This window comes from Ammospiza caudacuta, chromosome 3, assembly GCF_027887145.1.
Source record: "Ammospiza caudacuta isolate bAmmCau1 chromosome 3, bAmmCau1.pri, whole genome shotgun sequence".
In the NCBI taxonomy this organism is placed as follows: Eukaryota; Metazoa; Chordata; class Aves; order Passeriformes; family Passerellidae; genus Ammospiza; species Ammospiza caudacuta.
The window spans coordinates 112912312-112939190 of NC_080595.1; the positions used below are offsets into that span (position 1 = coordinate 112912312).

General features: G+C 37.3%; 1 protein-coding gene across 1 annotated transcript in view; it reads left to right on the forward strand.

Annotated features, from left to right (window-relative positions):
* SUPT3H (SPT3 homolog, SAGA and STAGA complex component) overlaps positions 1 to 26879 on the forward strand; it is a 254085-nt gene that overhangs the window by 189828 nt on the left and 37378 nt on the right. Inside the window, exons 7-11 of the mRNA XM_058800983.1 lie at positions 8763 to 8838; positions 11481 to 11593; positions 12283 to 12390; positions 12864 to 13052; positions 15493 to 15603. Coding sequence (XP_058656966.1) covers positions 8763 to 8838; positions 11481 to 11593; positions 12283 to 12390; positions 12864 to 13052; positions 15493 to 15603 — 597 coding nt within the window. The remainder of the gene's footprint in view (positions 1 to 8762; positions 8839 to 11480; positions 11594 to 12282; positions 12391 to 12863; positions 13053 to 15492; positions 15604 to 26879) is intronic.

Here is a 26879-nt window from a genome sequence, read left to right on the forward strand (position 1 = left end):
ATGGATGTGGCAGCCACAGCTTCTCTGCACAGCCTATGCCAGTTGCCTCACAACTGTCACAGGGAAGAATTCCATCCTAATATCCCATCTTACCCTTAACTCGGTCTGTAGGAAGCCATTCCCCCTCGTCCTGTCCCTCCATCCCTTGTCCCAAGTCCTTCTCCAGCTCTCTTGGATCCCCTTTAGACTCTGAAGAGGCTCCCCCTGGAGCCTTCTCTTCTCCAGGCTGGACACCCCCATCTCTCCCAGCCTGGTTCCATAGGAAATGTGCTCCAGCCCTCTGAGCATCTTCATCTCTTCCTCTGGAACTGTTCCAGCAAGTCCACATCCTCCTTTTACTGGACACATGCACATCTCAAGCAATTCCTCCTGGTCACTGTTTTTCTAGGGGAAGCATTTCCTCTTTAGCTCAGTGTATGACTCATTTATTCCCTGAATTTCGTGATGTGATTTTTATCTGGAGTTCCATGTCTTGCAATTATCAAATTAGAAAGGCTTTTCCAAAAGACTCCAGCCCCAACCACAGAATTAGAGTCAGTGGTGTAAATACCACAAGTTGAGAAATGTCTCTGTGCTTCTGGTGTTAAGGAAGCAATACATTTTTGAGTACCACTCTGTATTGTTCTCTGGTTACAGCAGACTCTACCACACAAAATAAATCCAAGTAATTTTGCATTCTTCAGTCATATGCCAAAGAGGGAACATCTATGAGTATTTGGTACCATGTGTTTTAGGTTTAATTAATTAATTTTTATGTTTTCCTCTCAGACATTCATGAATACACTTACACAATTTCATTATAAAAGTTGATAGACTTGGACTTGTCGTGGAAAATGGCTGAGCTAAACTGTTTATTCATGTATTCTATGTGCAACCTTAAATTGGGGGAGGTGTTTGTAGGGTGGCACCCTACAGATATTGATGTTAATTGAAACATTGCAAGGGACACTACAGAATCAGGACTTCACCTCTAAGTTGTAGGACCCAATCTTGCCTTAACAAGTGGATTGCTATACTGCACACCAAATTACTTATAAATATAGCAAAAACTTTGTGTCTTTTTAATTTGTGTGTGTATGTTTTGCCATTATTTTGGAAATTAGTCTTTAAAAAAAACCTTGAAGAAGCAACGTAACTCAAAAAAACCCCCCCATTAATTATAAACCTTTTTCATTCTCTAAAAGAGCATCACCTGCCAAGCATGCCTGCATGGATATGTCTGTAGCATTATATTGCTTGTGAATCTCCTGCACAAGAATAATTACAATTATTCTTGTGCAGGATGACAAAAGAAAGGCAGGCACTGTGAGAACTGGTTGTTCAATTGGGAATGAATACAAGTCTATTTTATTAAGACCAAGGGAAAAGACAGAATTATAATTATTAAAAATAAGATAATTCAAAAGAATATATATATTTCATATGGTCTGAAACTTATTCTTCTTTCCTTCAGTCAAAATTTTCTTAATCTTCTTATGATCCTCTTTTTAAAGTGAAGTTTCAGGAGGGGTTTCACAGTCTCTGTCAACAGACCTAATTAACAGAGTTAACCTTACAGGACAATGAATTTCATCACAAATGCTTCTTACTAATATGTACCTTGGGTTCACTTCCTTTTCAACTTAAAGGATGTGAGAAAATTCTCTTGAAGACTTCCTTTCATTTCTAATTTAACATTAGTGAAACAATCAGAAGTCTTTTTAGAAAGATGTATTGATGGTGGCTATTAACAGGGTAGAGTTTTGCCATGCATTTTTTTTAATTAGGTTTATTCTTTGATTTGCATTTACCAGTTAAAGCCAGTGAGGGAGAGGGGGTTGGTCCCCAGCTGTTCCCAAACTTCCCTACTGCTCAGTTTACAAACTTTACTGAATGTGTTTCTGAACAAGTCGTGGCTCTAAATTGGGTAATTCTGGCTATGTTGTAGCTGAGTGAACAGATAGAATATGTCTGGGAATTGAGTTTCACTTGAAGTGAGTATGTCTAGGATTGATTGCCAGGTTAACTTTGGGCTGAAACAACCCCCTTCACCTCCTGCCATTCCATTTGGATCTGTAGGAGCAGGACTGAATCTCACAGATCTCTCCCACACCCAGGATGGTGAGGAAGTGTGTGAGGTGTGTTTTGCCTGTATTTTGCCCCATGAATAGCCCTGGGGCAAAGGCACTCCTTGAGTTTCTGGCCACAACTCCAAACAGTGTGCCAGCTAAAGGAAATATTAAAAAAAATAGAATGTGATGGCTGATTTTGGCTGCCACTAATACAAAAAAATTAAAGCTCAGGATGCAAAAGAGGCTGCTTTGCTGTCTGTGTCTCCCACACCTTGCAGTGATCCCTGTTTTGGTGACTGCAAGATTTACTGGTGAGGTGCTTTATATGAACCTCATTCATGAATGGATACAGAGGCAGGGTAAGGTTTCAGAGGAATGCTATCCAGAAGATATAAAGGTATCCTCATATTAATATGGTATGTAAAGTTTTTGATGTACAGCCAGATGGAAACCACAGGAAAGTGCTACAATGTTCTCAACCAGAAAAGTGAGGGAAGTCAGTAGTCTTGATATATTAATATATCAATATATCTCACATAAGTTTTTTCATTTGGTAGCATAGTTTATCCAAAATTATTTTATGTTTTTTGGAAAGCACTGACAGAAGATAGCCATAAATTTAACACATAGTTTTACAAAATTCATGATGATGCATATTATAGAAGAAAAAAATATTTTCCTGTAGAAATCAAAGGTATTCCATGAAATGGAAATGTTTTGTTTCCAGGTTCCTGCCCTACATTTCAGACTATCAGTAATAAATTTAGACAAGGAATTTGGATATGATATGAAACTGGTTCAAATAAATACTGTATGTGTAGATTTTGCATATGTTCAAGGGCAGAGTGTTACAGGGGCAGTGAGTCCCTATCAGGAGGTCAGTTTTATTTATTCCTTAAGCAATGAGATCATGACTGCTGGGAATTAATCCATTCATTTTGTTATTGTCTGTGCAATTTCATTTGCTTTCTTTCTTCATAATTCCCTTGAAATTTTTACATAATCTTAAATAGTCCTGCCAGCTCCCTTCCCCCCACTTATTTGCAGATACTTTGCTGGATTACGTGTTCCATAGTTCCAGGGAGATGAATGGAGTTAACTTTCAGCTGGGCACAAAGTTGTCCTTGTTTAGTCTTGAATTGCTTGGAGATCAGAGCAGGAACTGAATTTACCGAGTCATTCTTTACTCTTGGCCCTTGCTTGGCCCTCAAATGGAAGGTGTTGCCCTGTTGATGCTGGTGGTGCTCACCCCTCACTCATCACAGGTGGATTTATTTGGCTTTCTGAGGATGCCTGAGCTGTGCAGAGTAGAGCTAATCCAGCATCCCTCAGGCCACAGCTGATGAACTTCAGACAAATTCATAGATGTCATTCTTTTCCAAATTTTAAACACTGAGTTCAGGATTAAGTTACTCACTGAACGTGTCTAATGTCTTTTTTACAATAAAAAGACTTTAGATGACTAATTAGGTCTTCAGTTCTTCAAGTAAATTCCATATTTTGTCTCTGGACAGAAATTCTATACGGAAGATTATTATTTAAAAGTATATTTCAATTAATATTTAATATTTAATAATTCACCCTTTTCTTCTTGTCATTTACAGTTGTAGATCCTTAAAATCTCTGTAAAATTTAATAATTTTAAGGTCCTAAACTCTGTTTATTGTAGGGAATTTTACTAATAATACTGTGAAGAAAAAAGCAAAACTATTTTTACTGTGAAAATGCATTAAAATTGAGATCAGCTTGGTCTACCAGAAAAACACCTCATCTTTTCTTCTAATATTGGGAACATTGTTCTAATCACATGGGCACTCAAAGCCTTTATGAAATCAAAGCCCCTAAGTTGCTATGCAGATTTGTTCAGTTTAATGGCTGCTACAGAATGTATGGTATGTTCTGTAAGAGATGGGTAAAAAACCCCTGGATGTGTGTACTTTATAGCCAAATCAAGTATTACATTACAACACCTATTGATCTTTCCCCAAATGACATTTTTATTTTCTGTATAAAACTCTGAGTAAGCTTAGACTTCAAAAATGCTTACTCTTAAACCTCCCTTTTTTATTCTTTACTTACCAATTCAAGGGATTCTCAGCCCTTTTTCCTCTATGTAACAGAAGCCTTCAGATAGTGATAATCCTCAGATAATGTCAAAATTCAGAAGACTAAAAATGTGTTTTCAGCATATTTTTTAAATACTTCAATGTTGAGCTAGCTTTTGCTTTTTTTTCAGGTTTTGGGGTTGGTTTTTTTGGGTTTTTTGGTTGTTGTTTTGGTTTGGTTTGGTTTGGTTTGGTTTGGTTTGGCTTGGTTTTGTTTGTTTTTTTTAATCTAGGTAATTTTTCACAGAATCACAGAATGATTTGGGTTGGAAGAGGCCTTAAAATATCATTTCATTCCAACCCCCTGCCATGGGCAGGGACATTTTCCCAGGCTGCTCAACCTGGCCTTGGATACTTCTAAGGATGGGGCAGCCACAGCTTCTCTGGGCACCCTGTGCCAGAGCCTCACCACCCTCGCAGGAGGAATTTCTTCCCAATATCCCATCTAACCCTCCCTGTGTCAGTGACTCCATCCCTTGTCGCAAGTCCCTCTCCAGCTCTCCTGGAGCCCCTTTAGGCACTGGAGAGGTCTCTGAGCTCTCCCTGGATCGTTCTCTTCTCCAGGCTGAGCACCCCCAGCTCTCCCAGCCTGGCTCCATAGGAAAGGTGCTCCAACCCTTGGATCATCTCCAATGCCCTACAACAGTCCAGGCCTTGACCACCCTGCAGTTTTTGTCCTCCTACCCCAGAGCTGTCAGGCACAGCACACAGTGCCCTGTTATTCTCCAGTCCAAATAATAATAATAAAAAATTATTTACCATTCTATTCTGGCAATATCAGCCCTTGCAGGGCAGCTTTGGTTTTCCCTGGGGTAGCGACCTGGCTCCTTTGGAACCGTGATTGGGTCACAATGAGAGTTCTTGAGCAGAGGGAATCAGGAATCACTCCACAAGATGAGTATGTGAGGGTTTGGGAAGACAGCACCTTCATCCCAACACTGCTGCCAAGCACAGGGGTGTCCAGCCGTGCCACATATGTTTTTCAAATGTTCCAGCTTAGCAGCTCCTGGGCACAATTCCTCCAAACACAGAGCAGTCGGTGAGCAAGTTAACATTTGGCCTCCTGCCTTCTTCCCCCCACACAAAGAGCTTTGTATGTCAAGTGTGAAAGCTTCAAAACGGAATAAAAATAAGATTATTTTTCATCCTGGATGGTAGGTGACAGCGTGCAACTCTTTACCTTTTTCTTTCCTTTCCCTTTTTAGTTCTTTATGCTGAAAGGAAGATATAATGCATCACATTTTTGGAAGACTAAGCAGACGTTTACTGTGCCAGGTCCTATCTCCTGCATCCTTCAGCATGTTCCAAGGAAAGCATGCAAAGTATTTTAACTTTGCAGTACAGCACATAACTCAGCCTCTTAACTGCTTAGAGTGACTAGTACTACTAGAGAGGGAGTTAAAACTATATATTTTTAATTCTTTTGATAAACCAGTTGAGCAGTGTCATTGCTGCCATTTGTCATATCTGCTTAATTTTTTGAAGCAGGGATGATATAGGAGAAAAAAAATAAAATACTGCTTGTGGTCTTGAGAAATGAAGAGGAAAAAGATCTTGTCTTTGGGTTGGTGTTTCCTAAAAGATGACCCAGCTGTGCCACTCATCTGTTCATTTCTGCTGCATTTGATGGTTATTTAGAGACCATTCTAAAACTGGGAGGACTGAAAGAATGTCTGTCTTTATCCTTCAAACTGGGAGGTTCCATGACATCATGTGAGGGTTCTTTTGTTAAAGTGAATTAGGAAAAAAAGTAAAGTCTAGTTATTTATGACAAACATGATTTTATTTGGTGGCGATTTACAGCATCATACTGGAATCCACCTTTAAGAAAGAATTATTTTAAAGAAAGAATTGAAGGAAGAAAAGAATTTTATTTCACATATATGAAAGTAATTTTGCTAAATAAAAATATTTTTAGAGAGAGAAAGCAATTGAAAGTATTTAATTAATATATACGAACATCATTAAATCCAGTGTTTAGACAACTACTGTATACAATTTGTAGAGAGAAATGAACTTCCTGTTGGAAAAATCCCTCAGCAGCACCTTTCTTTTAACAAACCTTTGAGATTCTTCATTTAAAAAGAAACTTGTAATACTTATAATGAAACCTGTAGCCTTTGACAGTCTGCTTTTTCAGAGCATTGAGGTCTATTTGCTGAGAGTAGCCATTGCTGAATCATTTAATTTGACATAACTGCTTTTGGAATTAATCTGGTTTTGCTGTTTCCATATTACGTTATGGGATGCCTGTGAAAGTTAAAGTATCCTTGCCAAATTTCTACATGTTGGGGGTTTTTTATCATCTCAGGTAGGACTTTAAAGAATAATTCCTCACATTACCATGTCATATGATTTTGTTTTTCCATGCCTTCATTGTTGTTTCAAGGGGTTTTAAATCCCTGGGAGGGCTGGATGTGAAGGGTAATAGCCAATGGCTTAACACGTAAGTGGCAACAGGGAAAAAAAGGATTACAGAATTTAAACGACATTGCAAAAAAACCTAGTTTTTAAAATTAATTAAAGAAGATATCTCTTAAATATGTGAAAAATTAAACCCCAAATTAGAGGCTTTTATAAAGCATAAAGTAAATTACATGAAGAATTCTAGGACTGCTGTTTGTAGGATATATTATGTGAGAAGTGTCCTGTGCTATGCAGAAGTTCAGATTAGATTATCTTGGTGATGCCTTCTGTTTTCAAAAGTATAGCTGGGGCAAAGTTGAGTTCTGTAATGGGTTGAAGTTACAGCATGGATTGTGAAAATTATTTTTAAAGGAATAAAAACTCAATTTATACTTAACATCTTGTTGGAATGGATTAACTGAAAATTTTTAGTAATATGAAATGGCAGCTCCTAAAAATGTAGTCAGTTTGCCAGAGCCATGCATAGAAGAAGTGGAAAATGCCTGAGTAGAAAAATTTCTACCATGTTGACTAAAGACTCAAATATAGTTGAAATTATTGACTGGGTAGAGAAGAAATGAAAGGACAATCCAGGTGTATTCCTGGTTTTTATTCAGCTTGGGGTTTAGTTTACAGCTAAACTGAATGTGTTGACTGTGAAGCCAATCTCCTAATTGAAGGGTTGGATGGTTGTAGGAGAGTGACCTAAAAGGCATAGAATAGAGAGAGAAACTGTGAATTTTAAGTGCTAATTTTATTTAATTGCTTTTTCCCCTGATTTGAGAGCTGCCAGGTTGTATAGCAGGGAGACATATATATATGTATATATATATACACACTTACTTACCAATAGCCCTATTGTTTTCTATTAAATCAGATTGAAGAACTCAGAACTCTGTGATTTTGATTTCATCAGATGTAAAATTGTTCAGAGTGTGAAATTTCGTGTCTCTATGTTGTGGTTTTTCCCTTGTGTTTTTGTCCTGGGTGTGAGCATACCTGTACTTTTCATTCTTTGTTCGTGGTTTCTTGAGCTTCTTGGGCTCACTGCACAAGCAGAGTCTCTGTGCCGTCAGCCCCTCCTGACACCACTTTGTAGTGATAGCTCAGGTGTGATGATTTATTAATTGAATTACTTTGGAAGATACTTTTATTCCTTTCCTTGTTGTTTAAAACAATGTGCTGGACTGAGAGATTGGACTAAGCTGTCTGCTTCTGAAAGGGACAATCCTTCTTTTTAATCTTAACTACAGCTTCCCCTCTCTGATGCATGAAGGGTTTAATCTCTTGTGAAGACCAGATCTTTACCTTGTGAAAATCACCCCTGCTCTGTTGAATTAAACAGAACTCAAGTACCTGCTCAGACATAACCATGGACTTCAGAGCTGCTTCAACCATGATTCAATTACAGCATCCTGTATATGTGGAGGGGATGGTGTGCATAGTGTTTTTGGTTTTGTAACTTGACTCTTTTGAGATGCATTCTTTTGCTTGTCACTGAACTCCATGTGAAATACATTCTTAAATGCAGTAGTAAACATTTGAAGATATTTTTTCTCCCACGAGCTCTAATTCAATCTAATTTCCTTTCTTTTCCTGAAGTATTCAGAAGTATGAAAATTGAAACATAAATTGAGAGTGCAAAAAAAACCAAAAAACAACAGACACACGCACCATTTATTTATTACTGTGTACTGAGGGTGGGAAGGGACACTTCAATGCCCCTCTCTGTCTGGCACATCAGTGTGATGGAATTTATTAATTTCACAATTTAGAATCACACAGGTTCAGTTCTGCTCAGTGCAGAACGTGTTGGCTTCAGTCCAGGAGAATATTTTACTTTTCTGGTCATCTGTAAACACACAGGCAGAATACTCGTGTGCTTCAGTTTAAATGTGCATCTTGATCAGGGCAGCAGTGCTCAGTACCTCTCTCCTCTCAGCTCTCACCACTGGGCTGGGTGAGCAGTGTGCAGGCAGGTTTTGAAAATAGCAATTGACACTCTCCTCTGGGAAATTTAACTTACAAGACTAATAACCCATCTGTGGTTTATATTTCTGCATCTTGACTTGTTCGATGCATGTTTAATTTGGGAGGGTTGCTTCAAGGTTGTGGCAAGGGCTCTTGGTGCTATAATTTCTGTTGTGGAATGCAGTGTTGTTGGAATAAGGTACATCATGTACTTTTACTCTTTTGTCAGAGAGCAGAAAGACAAACACGAGCCATGGACTCAGTCCAGTATGCAGAATTCTGTGAAAGTCGGCAATTGAGTTTTTGTAAGTATTATAATGGCTGCACTATCTTAAGATGTTTGATTATTATTTCATTTAATAGTGAGCACACCAGAACCTCATGTTTTTTGAAAGCGCTTTTGTTTCATCCACAGTCATAAAACTTTAAATTCTTTGTCTCTGTAACTCCTGGGAACAGTTAATTTAGCACAGTTTCAGGACGTCAGGCAGAGTATTTTATTTGAATATTTACCAAGCTTTCTATGTGCTCAAATACTGAGCTGGTGGGGATGACTGCAAAGACAGGACTGGTGAGGAGCTAATGGATTAAAACCACACTTGCCCAAAGTCTGTCGTGGTGGTGCTAAAGTCAGCACATTAGCAAAGTTTCATGGCTGCAGGATTTTTGGAATGCCTCTAAAATTAGAGAAGAGCAGCAAGTTTTGCTTTTATTTCCTGATCCGCAGAGACACAAAGAACTCACTAAAGAGTCTTTTCTATTTTAAGCTGTAAGCTCCTGCTGTGGAATTTATTCACCATTAGCCAAGTTCATCAGTATACGCCATTCCAACACTAATAACATGATGACAGAATTAGGGCTTTACTAGCACTGAAAACCAACTTACTAGAAGTACTTGTGGGCCACAACTATAATGAGCTGTAAATTAATGGGCTTGATCCTGTAGTAAAACATCATTACAGAAGTGGTTAAGTGATGACTAAGGTTTTAGGTCAAATGTCAGAGAAAAGGAGTGAATGAGCCAGTAAAAATCCTGACAAAACAGCACATGATCCTACAACACAGACTTGAACACAGTGGTGTCATTGAAGGAGACCTTATCTTGTTCTTCCTTTTAAATTCAAAGAAAAAGTGACTCATTTATGGTGAATAAATGATGCATTTGAGATACTGTTCTCCATCAGCAAACGTCAGCAAACGTACGAAAACATGTTTTGTAAGCATTTCTTTTTCTAATTCAGTATGTTTTTTATGTTCAGTTGTAATTTGGCATCACACATCTGTGAACCATTAAATAAATGATACTTCAGATTAGGGTGACTTCAGGAAATGAGAGGTTTGTGATAAAGTCATTTTTAAAACCCCAAAATTGCCATATGGAGACAAAACAAATAAAAATCTTAAATTTTCAAAATAAAATAGAATGTTACTGACCAAGAGATTGTGATCTGTAAAAATATCTCAGTGTTATTTTCACAGTGTTTTTAAATGACCATGTCTATATGGTTCTTTTTCACTGACATTTAATGTCATTAAAGAAAAAGAGAATTACAGTGGTTAGAAAATAGTACCAAGAGAGACATGGGCACAAATTCAATTCCACAAAATGAGCTCAATTAGACACAACATACTGAAGGCCATGGAGAATATTTGTCCAAAGGCTTTTTTTACTTGTTTATTTCAGTAAAAATTGATTGTGTTACTACATTTAACAAAGTGTATTGCTGTAATAGAAGCCCATAAAAACTCTGTCACAAGAGAATGAACCTGGAAGGGACTTCAAGAAACCTGTTCTAAATATATATATAAAAATAATCACAGCTCCAGATATTTCTGCACTTTTAAAGACAGGCAAAAGAAAAGGTCCCTCAAAGGATCAAGTACTATAGAATTGCAAACCTAAATTCTAGGGAACATTTTTTGATCATTTTATCACCTTCACAATTCTCGTGTTTATTCCTTTTTATTTTTGTTTGTTTGTTTGTTTTTCTTTCTTTAGTGATGCAATGTAGCCTTCCATTGACCTTTTTTCTGTTTAACACCTGACTTGTCTGTAGCTTTTTAATCCTGATTGAAAATTCTTTTTCAAAGAGTTGTTGCGTGCTCCTGCAGATGATTTTTCCACCTTGTATTTACTTTGTTTTGGTTGTCCTGTCTCACAAACAGCCCTCATTAAGATCTCTATCTCAGTAGCTCCTTTATGTCCACAGATTTCTATGATCATCTTGTCCACCACTGACCTAAGCAAGATCATCTTCTTTTTTCCTTCCTCTTACTCTCCAAGCAAATACTAAATTTCAGTATCCCATGTATTTTGCTGCCCTTTTTCTGAATCAATCTCACCCATTACCAGTGTGAAGTTCTTGTATGAATGTTAATTTTACATCTATCCTTATTTATGTGTATCCGAAGCACACTTACAAAACACTTTTGTACAAATAATTTTGGCTCACTCGTGAGCATCTCAGCCCTGTAAAGTTAACACCAGGACTTCCAAGTTCTTCTGTCCTTCATGTGTCTTTGCTATATTTAATACAATTATGTCAATTTTATCTGGACTCACATTTGTGTTGATTTCTTCTAGTGTTTTTTAATTCATCAAAGATGTGATGCAATAATTTTGTTTATTTTACAGTAATATATTCTAAAGCAAGTTAGTCTGGTCCATGCTTCTCTGAAGTTGACCCTTCCTTGTTCTGAAATCTCCTGTGTGATCAATTATCTTGTTTTTTTCTCTTTATTCCATGTGCTTATGGGTCTCCAAAATGTATGAAATAGCAGTCTTTCCCCACTAGTTCCATTTTGAGAGTTCCTTCTTTGGCCAATCAAATCACGTTCACACTAATTGCTAGAGTTTTGCAGTATTTCTGTGACCCTAAAAAATGGATTATTTTGGCCTATCTGTCATTAACTTTTCTTTTTCCCCTTTGGTTTTGACTTTTGACAGCAAAGAAAGCATCCAAGTTTCGTGACTGGCTGGACTGTAGCAGTATGGAAATAAAGCCAAATGCAGTTGCAATGGAGATTTTGGCATATTTAGCATATGAGACTGTGGCCCAGGTAAGGGACTGATGGAACTCCAGTGAAAATGAATTAATTACTCTTGGAGGTACTTCAGATTCAGGGTCTGGGTTGTCAGCCCCTTCAGGAATACAGTCACTCCTTCAGCTCTCCAAGCTCGCTGGATTCATGGAGTCATGGGGTGGTTTGGGTTGGAAGGGACCTTAAGGCTCATCCAGTTCCAGCCCCCAGCTATGGGCAGGGACACTTTCCATGAGACCAGCTCAAAAATCCAGGCTCTTTCAATTTGCTGTGTGACAGATGTGTGCTGTGCTGTGTTCATCCATCTCATGCACAAACAGAAATGTTTTATAATGACTGCAGGAGAGAGGGGAGTCCAGCACGAACCTTTTTCAAGTCCAAACTGAAACCACACACTTTGCTATGTGACCTTTGGCAGTGCACTGAGGCTCATTCAATCCCATTGCACAACTGGATTAGAAAGAAGGATTTCCTGGAAAAAAAAATGTTACCTTAGTGCCAAGCCGAGCCCTCTTGGGTAGATAGATTGCTCCATATATTTACAGAAGTGGAAGAGAAAGGCTCTTTAGGCTGAAATATGTGAATAACTTTATTTTCATCTGAGAAACACTGAGAATATTCTGCTTCAACCCACAACCCTCACTCTCCCATGGTTACAATGTCATTTTAGTACCATGTCAGTAACCCCACCTGTTTTACCCCTCCAGCTGGTGGACTTGGCCCTTTTGGTTAAACAGGACATGACTCCAAAAGCTGGTGACCCATTCAGTCATGCCATATCTGCCACCTTCATACAGTACCACAACTCTACTGAGGTAAACTTGCTTTTTCACATATTAATGCATTTTATGTTTTGCTTGTAAATGTATTTTCTTCTAAAGCTGTCATTATTGGATGTGGTATTGGTACAGACTTCTGTTATGGAGTTTATGAACTTTGAAGTCATGGATTTAGATGGAAAGATATTAAATTATAATTCTAAATGTTAAATTCTCAGTAAAGCCTTTATAATCAAATAAAAATCCTTTTTTCCTAGGTGAAAATTTTTTCTCTCTGTGTTCAAGGCTCTGTTGCAGATTTGGAGATTAAATTTTTCAAAAATGGCAAATGCATTAAGTAGTATGTTACACGCATTGATATTACACAGATATCATAGTAACTTCTAGAATGAAAAAACCAAATTCTGTATTGCATCTTTTCCAACAGGGAATATGAGAAGGAAATAGATGGGGTGGGGTTTATTTGTGATTTGCTTCTATTGTGGCTGTTTGACATTTTGCTTTTACAGCCCCACCTCTTAGGGCAGTCTGCGAGTGTGAAGACCAGTCTTGACTCCCCTGAGAACACACCACCCCCTACACCCACCCCACCAGCATCAGCAGGGCAGCAACACCTTGGGAAAGCCCCCTCAGGAGCCTTGGGGAACGGTGGAATTGGACAAGACTCCACCAAATCCAAACAAAGGAAAAGAAAAAAGGTATTTGGTGCACAATCCTGGGGGGGGAAAAATAAAAAATATAAAAAACCCCAAACATTCTCAGGAAATCATCACAGAATCAAAGAATGTTTGGGTTGGAAGGGACCTTAAAGATGATCCAGTTCCCACCCCGTGCTATGGGCAGGGACACCTTCCACGAGACCTGGTTGCTCCAAGCCCCATCCAGCCTGGCCTTGAACACTTCCAGGGATGGGGCACCCACAGCTTCTCTGGGCAACCTCTGCCAGGGCCTCACCATCCTCACAGTAAATAATGTGTGTTGTCTTAAATATTAATTTAAACCTATATCACATATTAATGGCCATTGTTATTGTAGGGCCAAATGTGTGGATTGGTGTTTTTTTCTATCAGAATTATGCTAAATTTTCCTAATAATGTCTGCAAACTGAATTTTGTTAAGGTGACAACTGCTGCTTCTAAAATAACCTGCTTCTCTACAGGTACAGCAATTGTCACCACCACAGATATCATCCCCTTCTCTGACAGGGGCAGCAAGCTCACGTTTTAAGGGTCAAAATACAAGCAAAATAGGCAAAGAGGTGCTTGTGATCCTTCTGATCCCAGCAGCCTGAGGTGACTGCCACCCTTGCTTTTAACAACTTTGCCTGACTTGCTTCTTTTTTATACCAGTTGTTTGCATTCAAGCTAAATATTTGTTGGCTTTCCATAAAACAGCGATGTCTCATATTCAGAGTATGCAATATGTGTTACAATTCTTGTCTGCTGTTGCAGAGTGTTGGTGTTCTGAGAGGGATATATGTACCTAAAACTCACAAGAGAAATCAATGTGATTAAATAAACTGTAGAGAAAAACTTGTGCTGGTCACTTGGGGATGTTTTGAAGAAATGTGATGGCAGTGCTCATTTTGCTGAAAAGCAGTGAAATGACTTGGGATTTTATCAAGTGTTTTATTAAAAAATACTCATTTTCAGGGTAAAACTGGTGATTTTTACAGTGATAAGGTGGAAAAAATGTATTTTCTCCTTCTGGTGTCATCAATGCTGTGGATAGTCCTGAAGTGTTCAGCTTCCTCCTGGCCTTATTATACAGTGGTTAGGAAGCTTTTAGTGAGTCCTGGAAAGACTTCTGCTTTTTCCTCTTCCTTTTTTTTGGTTATATTTTATTATGTTTTGTTCCTGTGGCTGATTTTCATTATGATTCCTGGGAACAGAAATGTTGCTGGAGGTGTAGTTTTTGATGCATTATATTTTATTGATGCTGAGAGTTTATTTTAAGTTCTTAGTGTTTGACTAAATGCCTTTGAAAATAATTATATTCCAAAAAGTGCACAGTTTTAATTAAATATTCTCATGAGTTACTCAATTTACTTAGGTATCTACTGGATATAAATGTGGCAAACAAGTTAACTTGGTGAAAAATACTATTTTTAGCCCGAAGGTCCAGTCCAGCAGAAAATATTTGAGTTTCATATTCCGTTTATGGATGCCAATCAGCAGGAGAAAAATCTGCCATCATAAAAGGAATAATTCTGTGTGTACTCACAGGCTCCAGTGGACTCAGCACTCTTGAAAATAAAACATTTTGTAAAAAACATCCCAAGTTTGAGAGCATTAGGATATGATGTGAATGTATGAGGGGGCCATGGATGTGTGTACATTAAACTTCAGTGTATAATTAAAGTTTTTGTCATTCTCAGTGTACTTACTAATACAATTTTCATTCATTTATTGCCAAGCAGCCATCATTAGATTAAATAATCTGAATTCTGGCGAGCAGCTGTGTCTAGGTGGAGCCTAAATCAATATTTCAAATTGTCTAGCAAGGAGAAAAGAGTAACTTTTTCTTCTAAAATCCCAGGAAAATTATTGTACAATCTGCCAATAGCAGTGAATTCTTATTTTTACATATTGAGAGTCCATAATCAATAAAGTCACTTTGAGGTAATTAAAAAATTTTTGTATCCTTCTAACACCCTTATGTCACATGTTTCAGCTTCAAATTTCAAGTTGATACTCTTCAATGGTGATTTTGGTGTCAGATTGCTTTCCACTTCAGGTGCTTGTTCAATATTTTCCCCACCCCTTGACATCATAATAAGAGCCTGAAATGTTTTAAAAATAGTTTCTGTGGTTATTGAAGTACGACTTATATGACCCTTTCATTTTAGTTTGAGCATTTTCTGCTCTTTGCAATTGCAACATGGAGCAGCACTAGGTGAAAGATTTAAAAGGGCTAACATGGTGTTCTTTGGGTCTCTTAAGCAAAGTTCATGTAAAAGTCCTCTTTAATTTGTTAATAGCTTTTTTCCTCTGATGTAGTGTGTGGCACCAATGATGTGTATCCTCAGGAAAAAAAAAAATTGGTCCATTTTATAAAGGTTTATTTTCATACTTTATGCACTGTAGGTCTGTTGTGTGTTTTTGATTTAGTAACAATTTATGTGTTTTTCTGTTGCAGAGCACTGCAGCCTGTGGGATGGAGGCTCAAAGTGATGCCATCCAGCCCAGCCACATCAGAGAGGCCATTCGGCGCTACGGCCACAAGATTGGCCCCCTTTCCCCATTCACAGTACGTAATAACAGAGTTATAAAAAGTTATATTTATAATCTTAAAGAACTCTGATTTTCAAGTGGTCAAATGAAGAAGCTTTGGAATTGTTGAGAGCAATTTGTGGTGACTGTAATTTTCTTTATAAAAGTGGCATAATTCTCTTGGGAAATAAAACTTAGTAATTTCTGTCTCTTTTTGGAAAGACAAAAAAACCCCCGTTTTTTTCCTTTCAAATATTATTTTCTTTCAATTACAAATTATGCTTTTTTGTTAGTGCTTGAATTTTTTGTTTTTCCAAAGTTTAGGTTTACAGTTATTTAAAATTATATGTATTCCAATATGGTGAAGAGCACTTTATATTCTAAAATTAGTTTGGTGTCAGATACTGCTCCAATTGGATGCTGAACTCTCAAGTGACACATTTACGGTTGGGGAAAGAAGAGAATGGGTTTTTTAGACAACTTTGAACCTCCACTGAAATGTAATAGAACTGATCTTGTGGTAAAACACTGATGGGTTCTGAGGTTTTGCCATCATTTTTTCTATGCAAATTGCAAATCCATTGTTCAGAGCAGCCAAATAAATTCTTTATTCTCAGCTGATGAAAATGCAAAAGCAGTCCATCTCCAATGTCATAAATTGGGGTCATTTTCTTCTCATATGCAGTTCTGTTTGGCTTTTATCCTGCTTACCTCAGAATATCTGCATTTAGAAAATAGTAAATGTCAAAGAAATAGTTATAGGAAAAAACAAACAAAATCCACCAAACAGGACCTCAGGTCCTAAATCAGAATGAAATTTTCCAATTTCTGAGAGATTTTAGGAAAAGAAATTTATTCTGAATTTGGATTAATTAATTTACATAAAAACAATGCAGAAGTATATGAAGGCCATAAGTATAAACTAAGTAGTGGGATTTCAGACGTAAGGAACAAGAGAAGAGAAAAGTTATAATGTTATTAGTTATAATTTTCCTAGTGCCAAAACTAATCAGTGGTTTATAGATGGCATTGAAAGTTTGATTTATTAATGATGGTCAATACACAATTGCAATGAATTGTCTTTATGTAACCTTGCCTTTTTCTATTGCCACACAGAAATGCTAGATTAATATCATGCAAAGTGTTGGATAGAATTTCCAGTCCAAAACAGAAAAATGTCTTTAGCAGAAGTTTGCTAAAAAGTAGTAGTGGTAGTTAAGTATATGGCAATAGCTTCTGAAAGCAGAGAATGTATTTCACTTTATTTTTAAAAAGTAAAGCACTCACATAAACAGCTGCAGAAAGGTGAATCTTCCCTCCCTGACGCTCACTAAAAGTGCTTTGGTCAATTATTAACCAAAGTTCAAATTTTTTCTTCAACCACAAGGTATAATAAAATACCCTGGTTTGTGTTGGGGTTTTTTCATGTCCTCCACTCTTGTGAACTTCCCAAACAGTGCAACTGTACAATTTAATTTGTTAACATTACCTACAGTCAACGTGGTTGATGAGAGGAGCAGATCTTGTTCCCTCTGAACAAGCCAAGAATAAGAGGGAATCTTGGGTCAGCTTCTGGATGCCTACAGATGTTGTAGAGCTGTAACGTGATTCTGCTTTTAATGAAAAGGCTCAGGAAAGGTATTTTGAGAGGTATTGCAGAGTCTGCATTTAGGTCCTTTCCCCTGTGAGTGCCCTCATTGGAGTTTTGGGGAGAGACCTGGCAATGACAATTGTCCATGCAGCAAACAGAAACCCTGGGTCTTAATTTGGCACAAATGTGGATGAGCACTGTGTACCCTCTGCAATCTGCATTAATGCAGATTTCCAGCACAAATTCAATTTAATGATGGCCACATCTGGTGGTGTGTGTGTGTAACCAAACCTGAGGAAATGAATTAACAGAAGTGATGCAGATTTTTATGTCATCAGGCGTGGCCATTTCCTCAGATCTCAGCAGCAGGGCCTGTGTGACAGAGCCCATGTAGGCAGTGTAAAACCTTGGTAAAATATTAGAAGTCTGAGCTGCTCTCTGCAGTGTCTGAGGGGAGAATTGTATCAGAAGGATCTAAAGCCTGCCTGAACTCTTTGAAGCAGCTAGAAGGGATATTTTTATGGATCAGTGCAATAACCAACAGACTGGCAGTTGTCAAGGGGCTGCTGCATTCAGAAAGTTCATATCTGAACCCAAACCACCAGGGGATGGGTTTCTAACAGGAAAAATGAAATTTAACAGTTGTGTTGTCCTACACAAGGATGGATGATGTAGAAAGAGAGCTGCCAATTGCTTCCCAGCAGTTTTTATGGAAAGTCACTTTTTCCCTTTTTAAAAAAGACAGTTGAGGAGTGAAAAACCTTCATGGTTTTTCAAGCTAGTGAATAGTTCAGCCCCAAACATAGAATTTGGATTTAATTTCTGTAAGAAGAAAATATAGGAGAATGTTTTGTTTTTGAAAACGAAAGTACATATACTTCTGTTTTCTTAAGATAATAATTATGTATTTGTAGAGCACAAACAGTGATATTTTTTCACATTTTTCCCTGTTTTGCTGTTTCATCATGATTGTCACTCTCTTCCATCTGATTTGGTGATAAGTGTTCCTAAGGAGTTGGTTTTGGAAGAAGAGTTAGCTATACAATTTATTCTTTAGCAGCATTTGATGAATGTTGGTTTGGATGGAAACAACACTTTGAAAGTTTTATAATCATATGGTAAATGAAAACTAACATTAAACCAGTGAAAATGATCCCTTTGCATTTATTTTGACCTTAATAGTTATGTCAGAATGACTAGCATAATTAGAGCATTTAGGTTTTGTCTCCAAGTGCAAGCCACAATGGAAAGCAGCAAGTGTACTCTGGATCCTTCTGCATTGTATCATGTCTAAGGTAGTTTAGACATATGTTTTATCTAAATATTTTCTATAAACAGTATTGGGTGATACTCAGTGTTTCCTGCTTTAAAGCATGGTCTAGACTTCCAAAAATCAGAGAAATATTAAGCAATAGCACCATGTATTTTTGCAAGACAGGAATGGGAAGTTTGGAACTCTCCATCATATGGGATAATGCAATTCCATGTGCTGGACCTGTATGTATTTCTGTGCACATTTAAGTTGAGGTAGTGCATAGTGAAATGATGTTCAGTCTTGACTGGGCCTGTAGGAATAATCCCAATACTCTTCCAAATAATAGTATTTATTATGCCAAGGTGTTCACAAAAATATCAGGTGGATATTTCTTACCATGAACACAAGCATAATGTCTCTAGAGAAATTGTTTTAAGTTACTTGATTTGAATGTATTTCAGACAGTTGGGGTAGCAAAAAAATAATTCTTTAAAGAGTATCTATTCGGTGAACAACACACAGTGCTTACCTGGAGTCCTGATAGGGGCAGCTGTGAGTGGAGCATGAACAGCCTGTAAGCAGTGCTTGTGACCACAAGAACAGCTGTAGCAAAGAGAGCAGCTCCAGCAAAAAGGACAGCTGAGATCCTTTACTCTGAAATGAAAAGCAAAGTGGTCTGCTACAATAGTGGAAGACCACAGGCAAAAAGAACAAGAAAATGTTTCCAAAGCTTCTTTGTCTTAAGTTTATGCCAACTCTGAAATGAAGTGCTTCAGATGTTTAGTTGAGAGAAAATGAGTTCACAAATGTAAATTGTAATCCTGCACAGGCTCATGGCAGACTGTGGCCATTATTCAACAGCTTGTACATGTGTAAATGGGGTGTGTTGAATTAACAGGGGTATAACCAACATTTCCTTGGGTATTTGTTTTGGGGAGAATGTTCCTTCAGCCTTCCAGGCATTTCAGTATGAAAAGGCTTGCTAGTCTAAACCTTCTCTTGTTAAATATTTCAGTCTCATAAAATTGCCTATGCAGCATAAAAAATGAGTATTTACAAACCTGTGTTTATAATATTGCTTGTGACATTCCCTGCATGAAGAGCATGTAATAGCAGAGAATGTGATTTGGCAGAGACTTGAATTATTTGGGCCTTCCAGAGCCCTGCCCATACTCTTAGGGGTTCTTAAATAATAAATGCAAGTATCCCATGTGGACTTCAGTAGGGTACATGTACATGGTAATCACAGTTTCACAATCAAATTATACATTTAGTCAAGGTCTTTTACTTCTGATGTTTTTGAAATGCTTTTTATTGATACCGATTGAGCTCAGCTTTTATGCAAATGCTTAAATCAATTTCTGTAGTGAGAAACACTGAGGTTCATCACGAATCTTTAATAATTTCAATATAATAAAGATGGTTTTGACTCTATAAATTTCCCCTAAAAAGTAAATCTGTGGAGTAGCAGCTGATGACCTGGCAAAGTTGAGCTTATGAGAGACTAAACCAGCAGATTCAGGGAGTAGAAAGAAGAGAGCTCCCTGCTCAAGCTGGGTCCCACAGAGCCCAGGGCACAGGCTCCTGTCCATGAGGCTTCTGAGTATCTCCAGAGAAGGAGGCTCCACAACCTGGAGTTGTCACCCAGAGGATTTGGTCTCCAACTTAGTCCTCTTAACTGAGAGAAATTTCTTTTTGCATGTTTCACATCAAAGTAGTAGTGAGAAGAAATTCTGGAATGTAATCCTCACTAATTGCTTCAATAGACACAATGTGGATACAGTACAGCTGAATTTTTCTAAAGCACTTGAATGATAAAAAGTTTTGAATGCTGTTTCCGAAAGAAATTAGTTACATGGAAACCAAATAAAATATCTCTGATACTTAGGGTCCTGTAAAATATAGACTGCCCATATTGATATTCTGAATGAATTGATACTGATTTTGAAGAAGTCAGGATTTCATTCTTAATCACTTCTCAAAAATGAAATGTATGTATTTATGTCAAAAGGCATTTGAAAACTTTCCCTTCTGTAACACATTCAGTTTCTGATATAGAAAGAGTCACACTGACATTTTCCTGCTTTCTTCTCATTTTGAAAGCAAAAAAAGACCATTTTATTTCATTAAACAGTTACATATTTATGATGTCTTTGTCTATACTTCAAGCTGTTGTCTGCAGTTATTTGTAATTCTACAGTGTTAACACTTTGTGTTTGAAAAAGATGAGTTATTACTCTATAAAACCAGTAGGAAGTCAAATCTCAGTTTGGAAATCTTGGTTCCCTTCTCTACCAACCCCCATCCCAAGGTTCCTCCTTTCAGATTTATGAAAGAAAACATTTCTTTCTGTAAAAGGTTTTTGTATGCCAGCATCTGGAAGTGTTTATTTCAGTGGCGTGTAATCTATCTGTGGATTTAGTTAGCACCAGACCTCCTTTTGTGTACTCCTGACTTAAAATTTTTATAAATGATCTTGTTGAATTTGTGCCAGTGTGCACATGGTTTTGCTGATTGCTGCATATATCCTTTACCTGCCAGTCACCTTTGATTTATATTCCTTCCCTTCTGCTTTTGCCTCCAAAAATGGTGCCACTGAACTGTCCTCTAAATCTTCTTATTGGATAAATTGCTCCAAGATGAGATGGCACAGTTTTGGCTGACTCCTCAATAGAAGGCATTCCTATAATCCATGCTTGCCTGCTCTCTGTAGGGCCATTCAAAAAAGAGAAGGAGCAGGGAAATGGGGCTCCCTCTTTGATTCCAGCACTATTTCTTCCAGTGCTGTTCAGAAATGTAAAATGGGACATTTGATTTATATGGCTCTTAATACCATCTGAAGACCCATAAACTGATGGAGAATCTTTCACATCTTCTCTCCTGAGCTGAACTTCTTCATTAGATAAATTTAACCCTGATAATATGTTTAATAGGGTTTTCTCCCAGAAAGATTAAAATGTTAAAGAATAGCATATTCAAGAATATATTAAAGCATTTCATTTGGAATAGATTATATAATATATATTATATAATATATATGACAGTTCTTTCCATTATAAAAATCCCTGTTGGTTTCCTTAAGCTCAACAGCTAATACTCCTTCAGAATAACAACAGTTCTGTAAGCTTTACTTAATGACATTACTAATTTGGAGAGTTTTATGAAGTTTCTTGGAGAAAAGCAGGTGGCTTGGCAATAATTTAAAAGGTTCCCAATTTGTGGTAGCAGTTTCAGGGGGTTTCATGTTTCTAAAGAGGGAGACTAAGCTGCATAATACTTAAGAGTGTCTGACACAATGATGTATCATTTTAGAGTAAGTTTCCAGAAGTTCATTGGTCATTAAATGTGCTGCTTGATTTTATATTGCAGTTTCCCAGCTGTCCCTACTGGGGGTAATCTTAACGCTCCAACAGAATTTATTAATGAGGGCACAAGCTCACAGGACTGATGAAGCAGTAAGTTGCCCAGATGATTTTATTGAACAGGAACATAGATTTTTAGATAAGACAAAAATGTCATTGAAGTAGATTTGAAAAGAACTGACTCCCTTTCTGCAGAGCACTAGGAAAGTATTTACAAACGGTCTGGATAGTATTTGATATCCTGTGGGGATATTTAAAATTCTTGGATAGCACATACATCAGTGTCCTACTACACAACACAGCGCATGAATTGTTGCAAGCAGCACGCGAGGCTTTCAGGCAGCATAGATGTGGTTCTGTTGAGGCAGGAGACACTGGCATGGAGTGACTCTGCTGATGCAGTTTGTACAACCACACTGAGGGTTGTGTCAATTGTGTCACCTCCTGTTCAAACCTGCTGTGTTGGAAGTGCTGAACAATGTCTTGCTCAACATGGGAGCTCACACTGCAAAATTTTACCTTTTTTTTCATATCTAATGCTTAAAAAAATCTGATTTGTCAAACAAATAGCTAGCTCTGTTAGTGAGAAGATAAGTGAACTATAAGGTTTGCAATCACCTGAATCTGTCATATAAACCAAAGAAACTCCTAGTCTCATTAACCTTATTTTTTAATTGTTTTTTTCTAACTGTATGGCCAGATTCAAATACATACTAGCATTTCAAGCACAGTTGTACTGATGTAAAAGAATCTGAGGGTTAGAATATGTTACTTTCCAAAAGTGTATGTTCTTATGTGCCTCCTGAGAGGCTTAAAAAACTTTATATGGATGAGAATCTGACTTCTGGTACTCTGCTCAAGGCAATCTAACGTGTAATACATAAATATGAATTTCAAGGGTAAGGTGAGAACTATAATAATTCTAGAGCAGAGACTGGGACAAAAAGGTTACATAATTTAGTGCTCCAGGATATTTATTTACAAAAATAAATATGTCCTTCTTCAATAATTTGCATTAATTTTTGTAAAGACATAGGCATTGCCTCTATGCAGCAGGTATATTCTGGTTACTAAAAGAAAGTTACTAAATAGTTAAAAGTTACTAAAGAAACTTGGTTGTTGAGGAATCCTAAGAACAAAATGGAAGAATCTTAAAAGTATTTTTTTACTTGTCTTTCACAGAATTACAGTGCAGCTCCCTGTAAGATTCATGCTTTTGTGGTTTTGTTAGATAATAGACAATATCATGTACTTATACCATTATATAATGCAAGATCAGTTGCAGTTGTATCTTATACAATTCTTTCAGATTTTCCTTGAATGTGAACATTCATTCACGTTTTTCTCCTTGAAAGATTTGAAGTGCTTTATGAGCTGGAGCTGCTCATAGCTGTCAGTTCACTCTCAGTGCTGCTCTGAGCCAGCTCAGACTGATATGCAGCAGCTGTTATTCAGCAGCTCTGTAGCACAGGATGTGAGCTGTCTGGATGTAACTTCATGAGAACTTTAGGATCATGTAATAAGGCTGTTTGACTTGGAATTAACCTACAGTCGGAGAAAAATTGCATGAAATGTAATTTCTTGTGAGCAAGATCTTCATTTTAGGTGCTGCTCGTACGACTGATGCTTGACAGATGTGTCCTGTTGTATTGAGCTTGGATAGAAGGAGAGGCTGGATGGGGCTTGAAGCAAACTGGTGGCTGGTCATCCTGCCTGTGGGGATGGAACCAGATGTTCTCAAAGGTCCCTTCTAACACAAACCATTCTGGGATTCTGAGATTCCATGATAAAAGCTCTTATCCGTGGACATCTCTGGCATCTCTGACTTGTCACTTTGCAAATAAAGAATGTGGAACCTCTAGAATAGCAGAGTAAATCTGGAAAGGGGCAGATAATAATATGGGAGCACCAAAACCAAGGGAAAATATTTTTTTATAACTCTTATCATCTGTTATTTTCCATTTTAGTTGCCTACTCTTGTTCCTTAAGTCCTACAATAGTACTCAAACTCAATTACTTGTTCAGCTTGGCACAGGAAAAGACAAAAGATTTCTGAATAAAAGCTGTGATTTTGTGCTTTGTTTCACTCCATTTATCATGTCCCACTCAGTGAGGTGTCACTTCTCATTTAAATCTTTGATACCACTAACAACAAAAGAAGTTACTGAATGTGCAGCAGTACAAATGATGTTTGATTGCCTCTCATTTCTGTCCCCTGTCCTCTGCATGCTCTGGGGCAAAGGTGCTCATTCTCCTCTCATCCTTCTGATACATCTCCAGGCATCTGAAGGCAATGCTGATTTGATTGCTAGAAAATCTCTTTAACACTTAACTTTTACTTTAGTTTACTTTCTCCAAACCAGATCCATTTCAGGGAGCCTGGCTGCACACTTGGTACTGCTTGGAAATATTTCTCTAGGAAAATCAAGTGAAAACACCAGCCTTGAGGCAACCAAACACATTTTATTAATTTTATTTTGGGGTTTTTGTGTTTCTTCCCTGAGGTTTTGTATTATTCCAGCTTTCTGACTTTAGCTTCAAGGTTGTGTAAACCTCAATTTAGCAAAGCAGTCATCTGCTTAATTTTTTACTATACCTACAGTCTGACAAAAGCATGGGCTAAATTGAGGCTTCTGGTATTATTAGTAATGTAAGTTTTGATTCATCTATTATTTCAGTTTTGTTTTTTGGGTTTTTTTTTAATTTATTGTGCATAGGAGAAAAGGAGATACTTGTAGGACATTAAATGGGATGAAATTAAGATCAGATTTTTTTTCTCACCTTGTAATATTTGCTCACTGGGAAGTTTTGGAAGATAAAGACTTTAAACTTAAAATACAGCACTTGTCAATATTTTGGAGTTAGCAGAGCTAAGAAAAAAAAAATCAAAAAATGAAGGAAAATTCTAGAAAGGGATATCAGACTTCAGAAAATGAAAACAGCAAAACAAGTACCAGTCATGTTTTAGTGCTGTGTGCTGCTGTACTTACATTTGTGACTGTGGTTTCCAGTTTAGGATTAAGGTTCAACCAAGGCTTTCTGGTACATCTCTTGTATCTGCTGTTCTACAGTGACAAAATTGCACAACCAAGATGGTTTTCTTGCTTTTAAGCCAAACCTCTTCCTCCCAGTTATATCCCTCTGGATAATTCAGTTCCCTTCACAGCAATTAAATTCTTTAGCTGCTTATTGGTAGAAGTTACACCCTTTCCTCCATGACAGTCTCAGGAGAGGGGATATGAAAAGGGATTTTGCCTTGATAAGAGAATTTTCTGTCTCTGGAGGTATTTATGACACTGAATATGCACATGGATGAAAATATAAGATATTGGGCTTTCATAAAGACCCTGAGCTTTTCTGCAAAGCCCTGAGAACATGTATGAAATAAGTGGTTTCCTTCAGGCCTCAGTTGCAGAATGACCATGGAATCTGGAACGTACCTGAGTGATTAAAACACATCTAGTTCTGTTTTACTAATTTAGAATGCATTCCACAGGCAGGAGCTGCCTAAGAATTATATGCCTCTAATTTCACATAATTTAAATTCCAATAATGCTAGGAGAAAAATAAGAATAAGTAACAGTGAGAAATAATAAGGGAAAAAACCCAATAAAAATAAGAAGAAAAATCACATAATAAATATTTGCATAGGGTCCTAACACTGGCTGATGGGGGAAAGGTTGGGGAGGAATTGTACTAATGCAATATTCCAGGCTGTATACTGGCACAGGTCAGTCTTAAAATGTGTTGATGTGCTGACAGGATTGTCATTTTTGATGGCAAAGAATTGGGACAACAGGAAAAAAATAAGACTCTCCAGAGATCCACATGTGTTAGTTTTACTGCAGAAGGTGCTAAAACTGCTGGAAGCAAGCAGTCTCCGTGCAGAATTATTGCAATGCAAACGTCCTGGAAGTGAGAAACAGTAATTTCATGAGGTAATTTTGTCAGTGGTGAAGGGTTTGGGGTTTGGGTATTTTTTTTCCTTGCAAGAAGGACAGGTTATTAACATTTACCATCAAGAAAACTCTAGTTCTAATTGGTGTTTAGATATGATGCTTAAATTACCCTCAGAAGATATAGTGGAGGTTTGGGGTGTGGATTAAGTGCTTCTGAGAAAAAGCATTCAGCTGTTTCTGCATCTGTTAACAAGAAAGTTAAAACAATCCACCATTGTGCGTGGAGGGTTTTGTTTTTTTTAAAAAAGGAGCAGATGGTACAGAAGGAAGGTATATGCTTGTTGCCACGTTAGGAAGCTTGGGATTTTATATCCCATGGGGTAGATGAGGCCCATCTTTGTCCATAATTTATTACAGTCATATTTAGATGATAAAAATAGTTAACTAGGTACAAAAGAGAGAAATTAAATAATTCAACAAATAGATAAAAAACTACTAATTATGGCTCTTTAGAAAATGTTGAAAGCCTTTCATGTGATCAAGCAAGACTAATTTTGAGACAATTTTATAGCCAGTTCTAAATCATCTGAAGTAATGAGACATTTTGAATGCTAAATCTGAAATACAGAAAAGAATACTGTGTTTATTGTAGCTTTTTAAAGGTGTGTGATACCATTTCTTTAAAATGGGATTTTTTTTCTGGAGTCTCAACTTCCATAACAGAAGTACACTGTCATTTATCTTTAAAAATGGGGGAAAACAATCTCATTAATAATGCTTTTCAGTGTAAGAACATGAGGCAAGATCCAGGATTCATCTGTATTTCTGTATTATTCATCTTACATGAATGCAGAACAGAAGTTAATGATGGCTCAATAGATTTTGCAATATAGAGACATGACAAATTATAAGATTTGATAAGATAAACAGAAGAGTGAAAGGAGATAGTTTTGTTCAGCTGGTGAGGAAGTGTCTCAGTATATAAATTATCCAGTCAGTAAGAGATTTTTTCCTGTACGAGTCACAGCACAGAAGAGATTTAAGAATGAAGTGACAGTGGGTGATGAGGTTCATCTGCTGTTGGATTTTTCCTACCAAAAAGATGCTGCAGGAGATGTGCTGGCATGAATGTTTGGTGTGTGCACAGCAAAGAGTGGCAAGTGAGGTGATCCAGGTTGGAATGTGACATTTGATGGGAGATGTGCC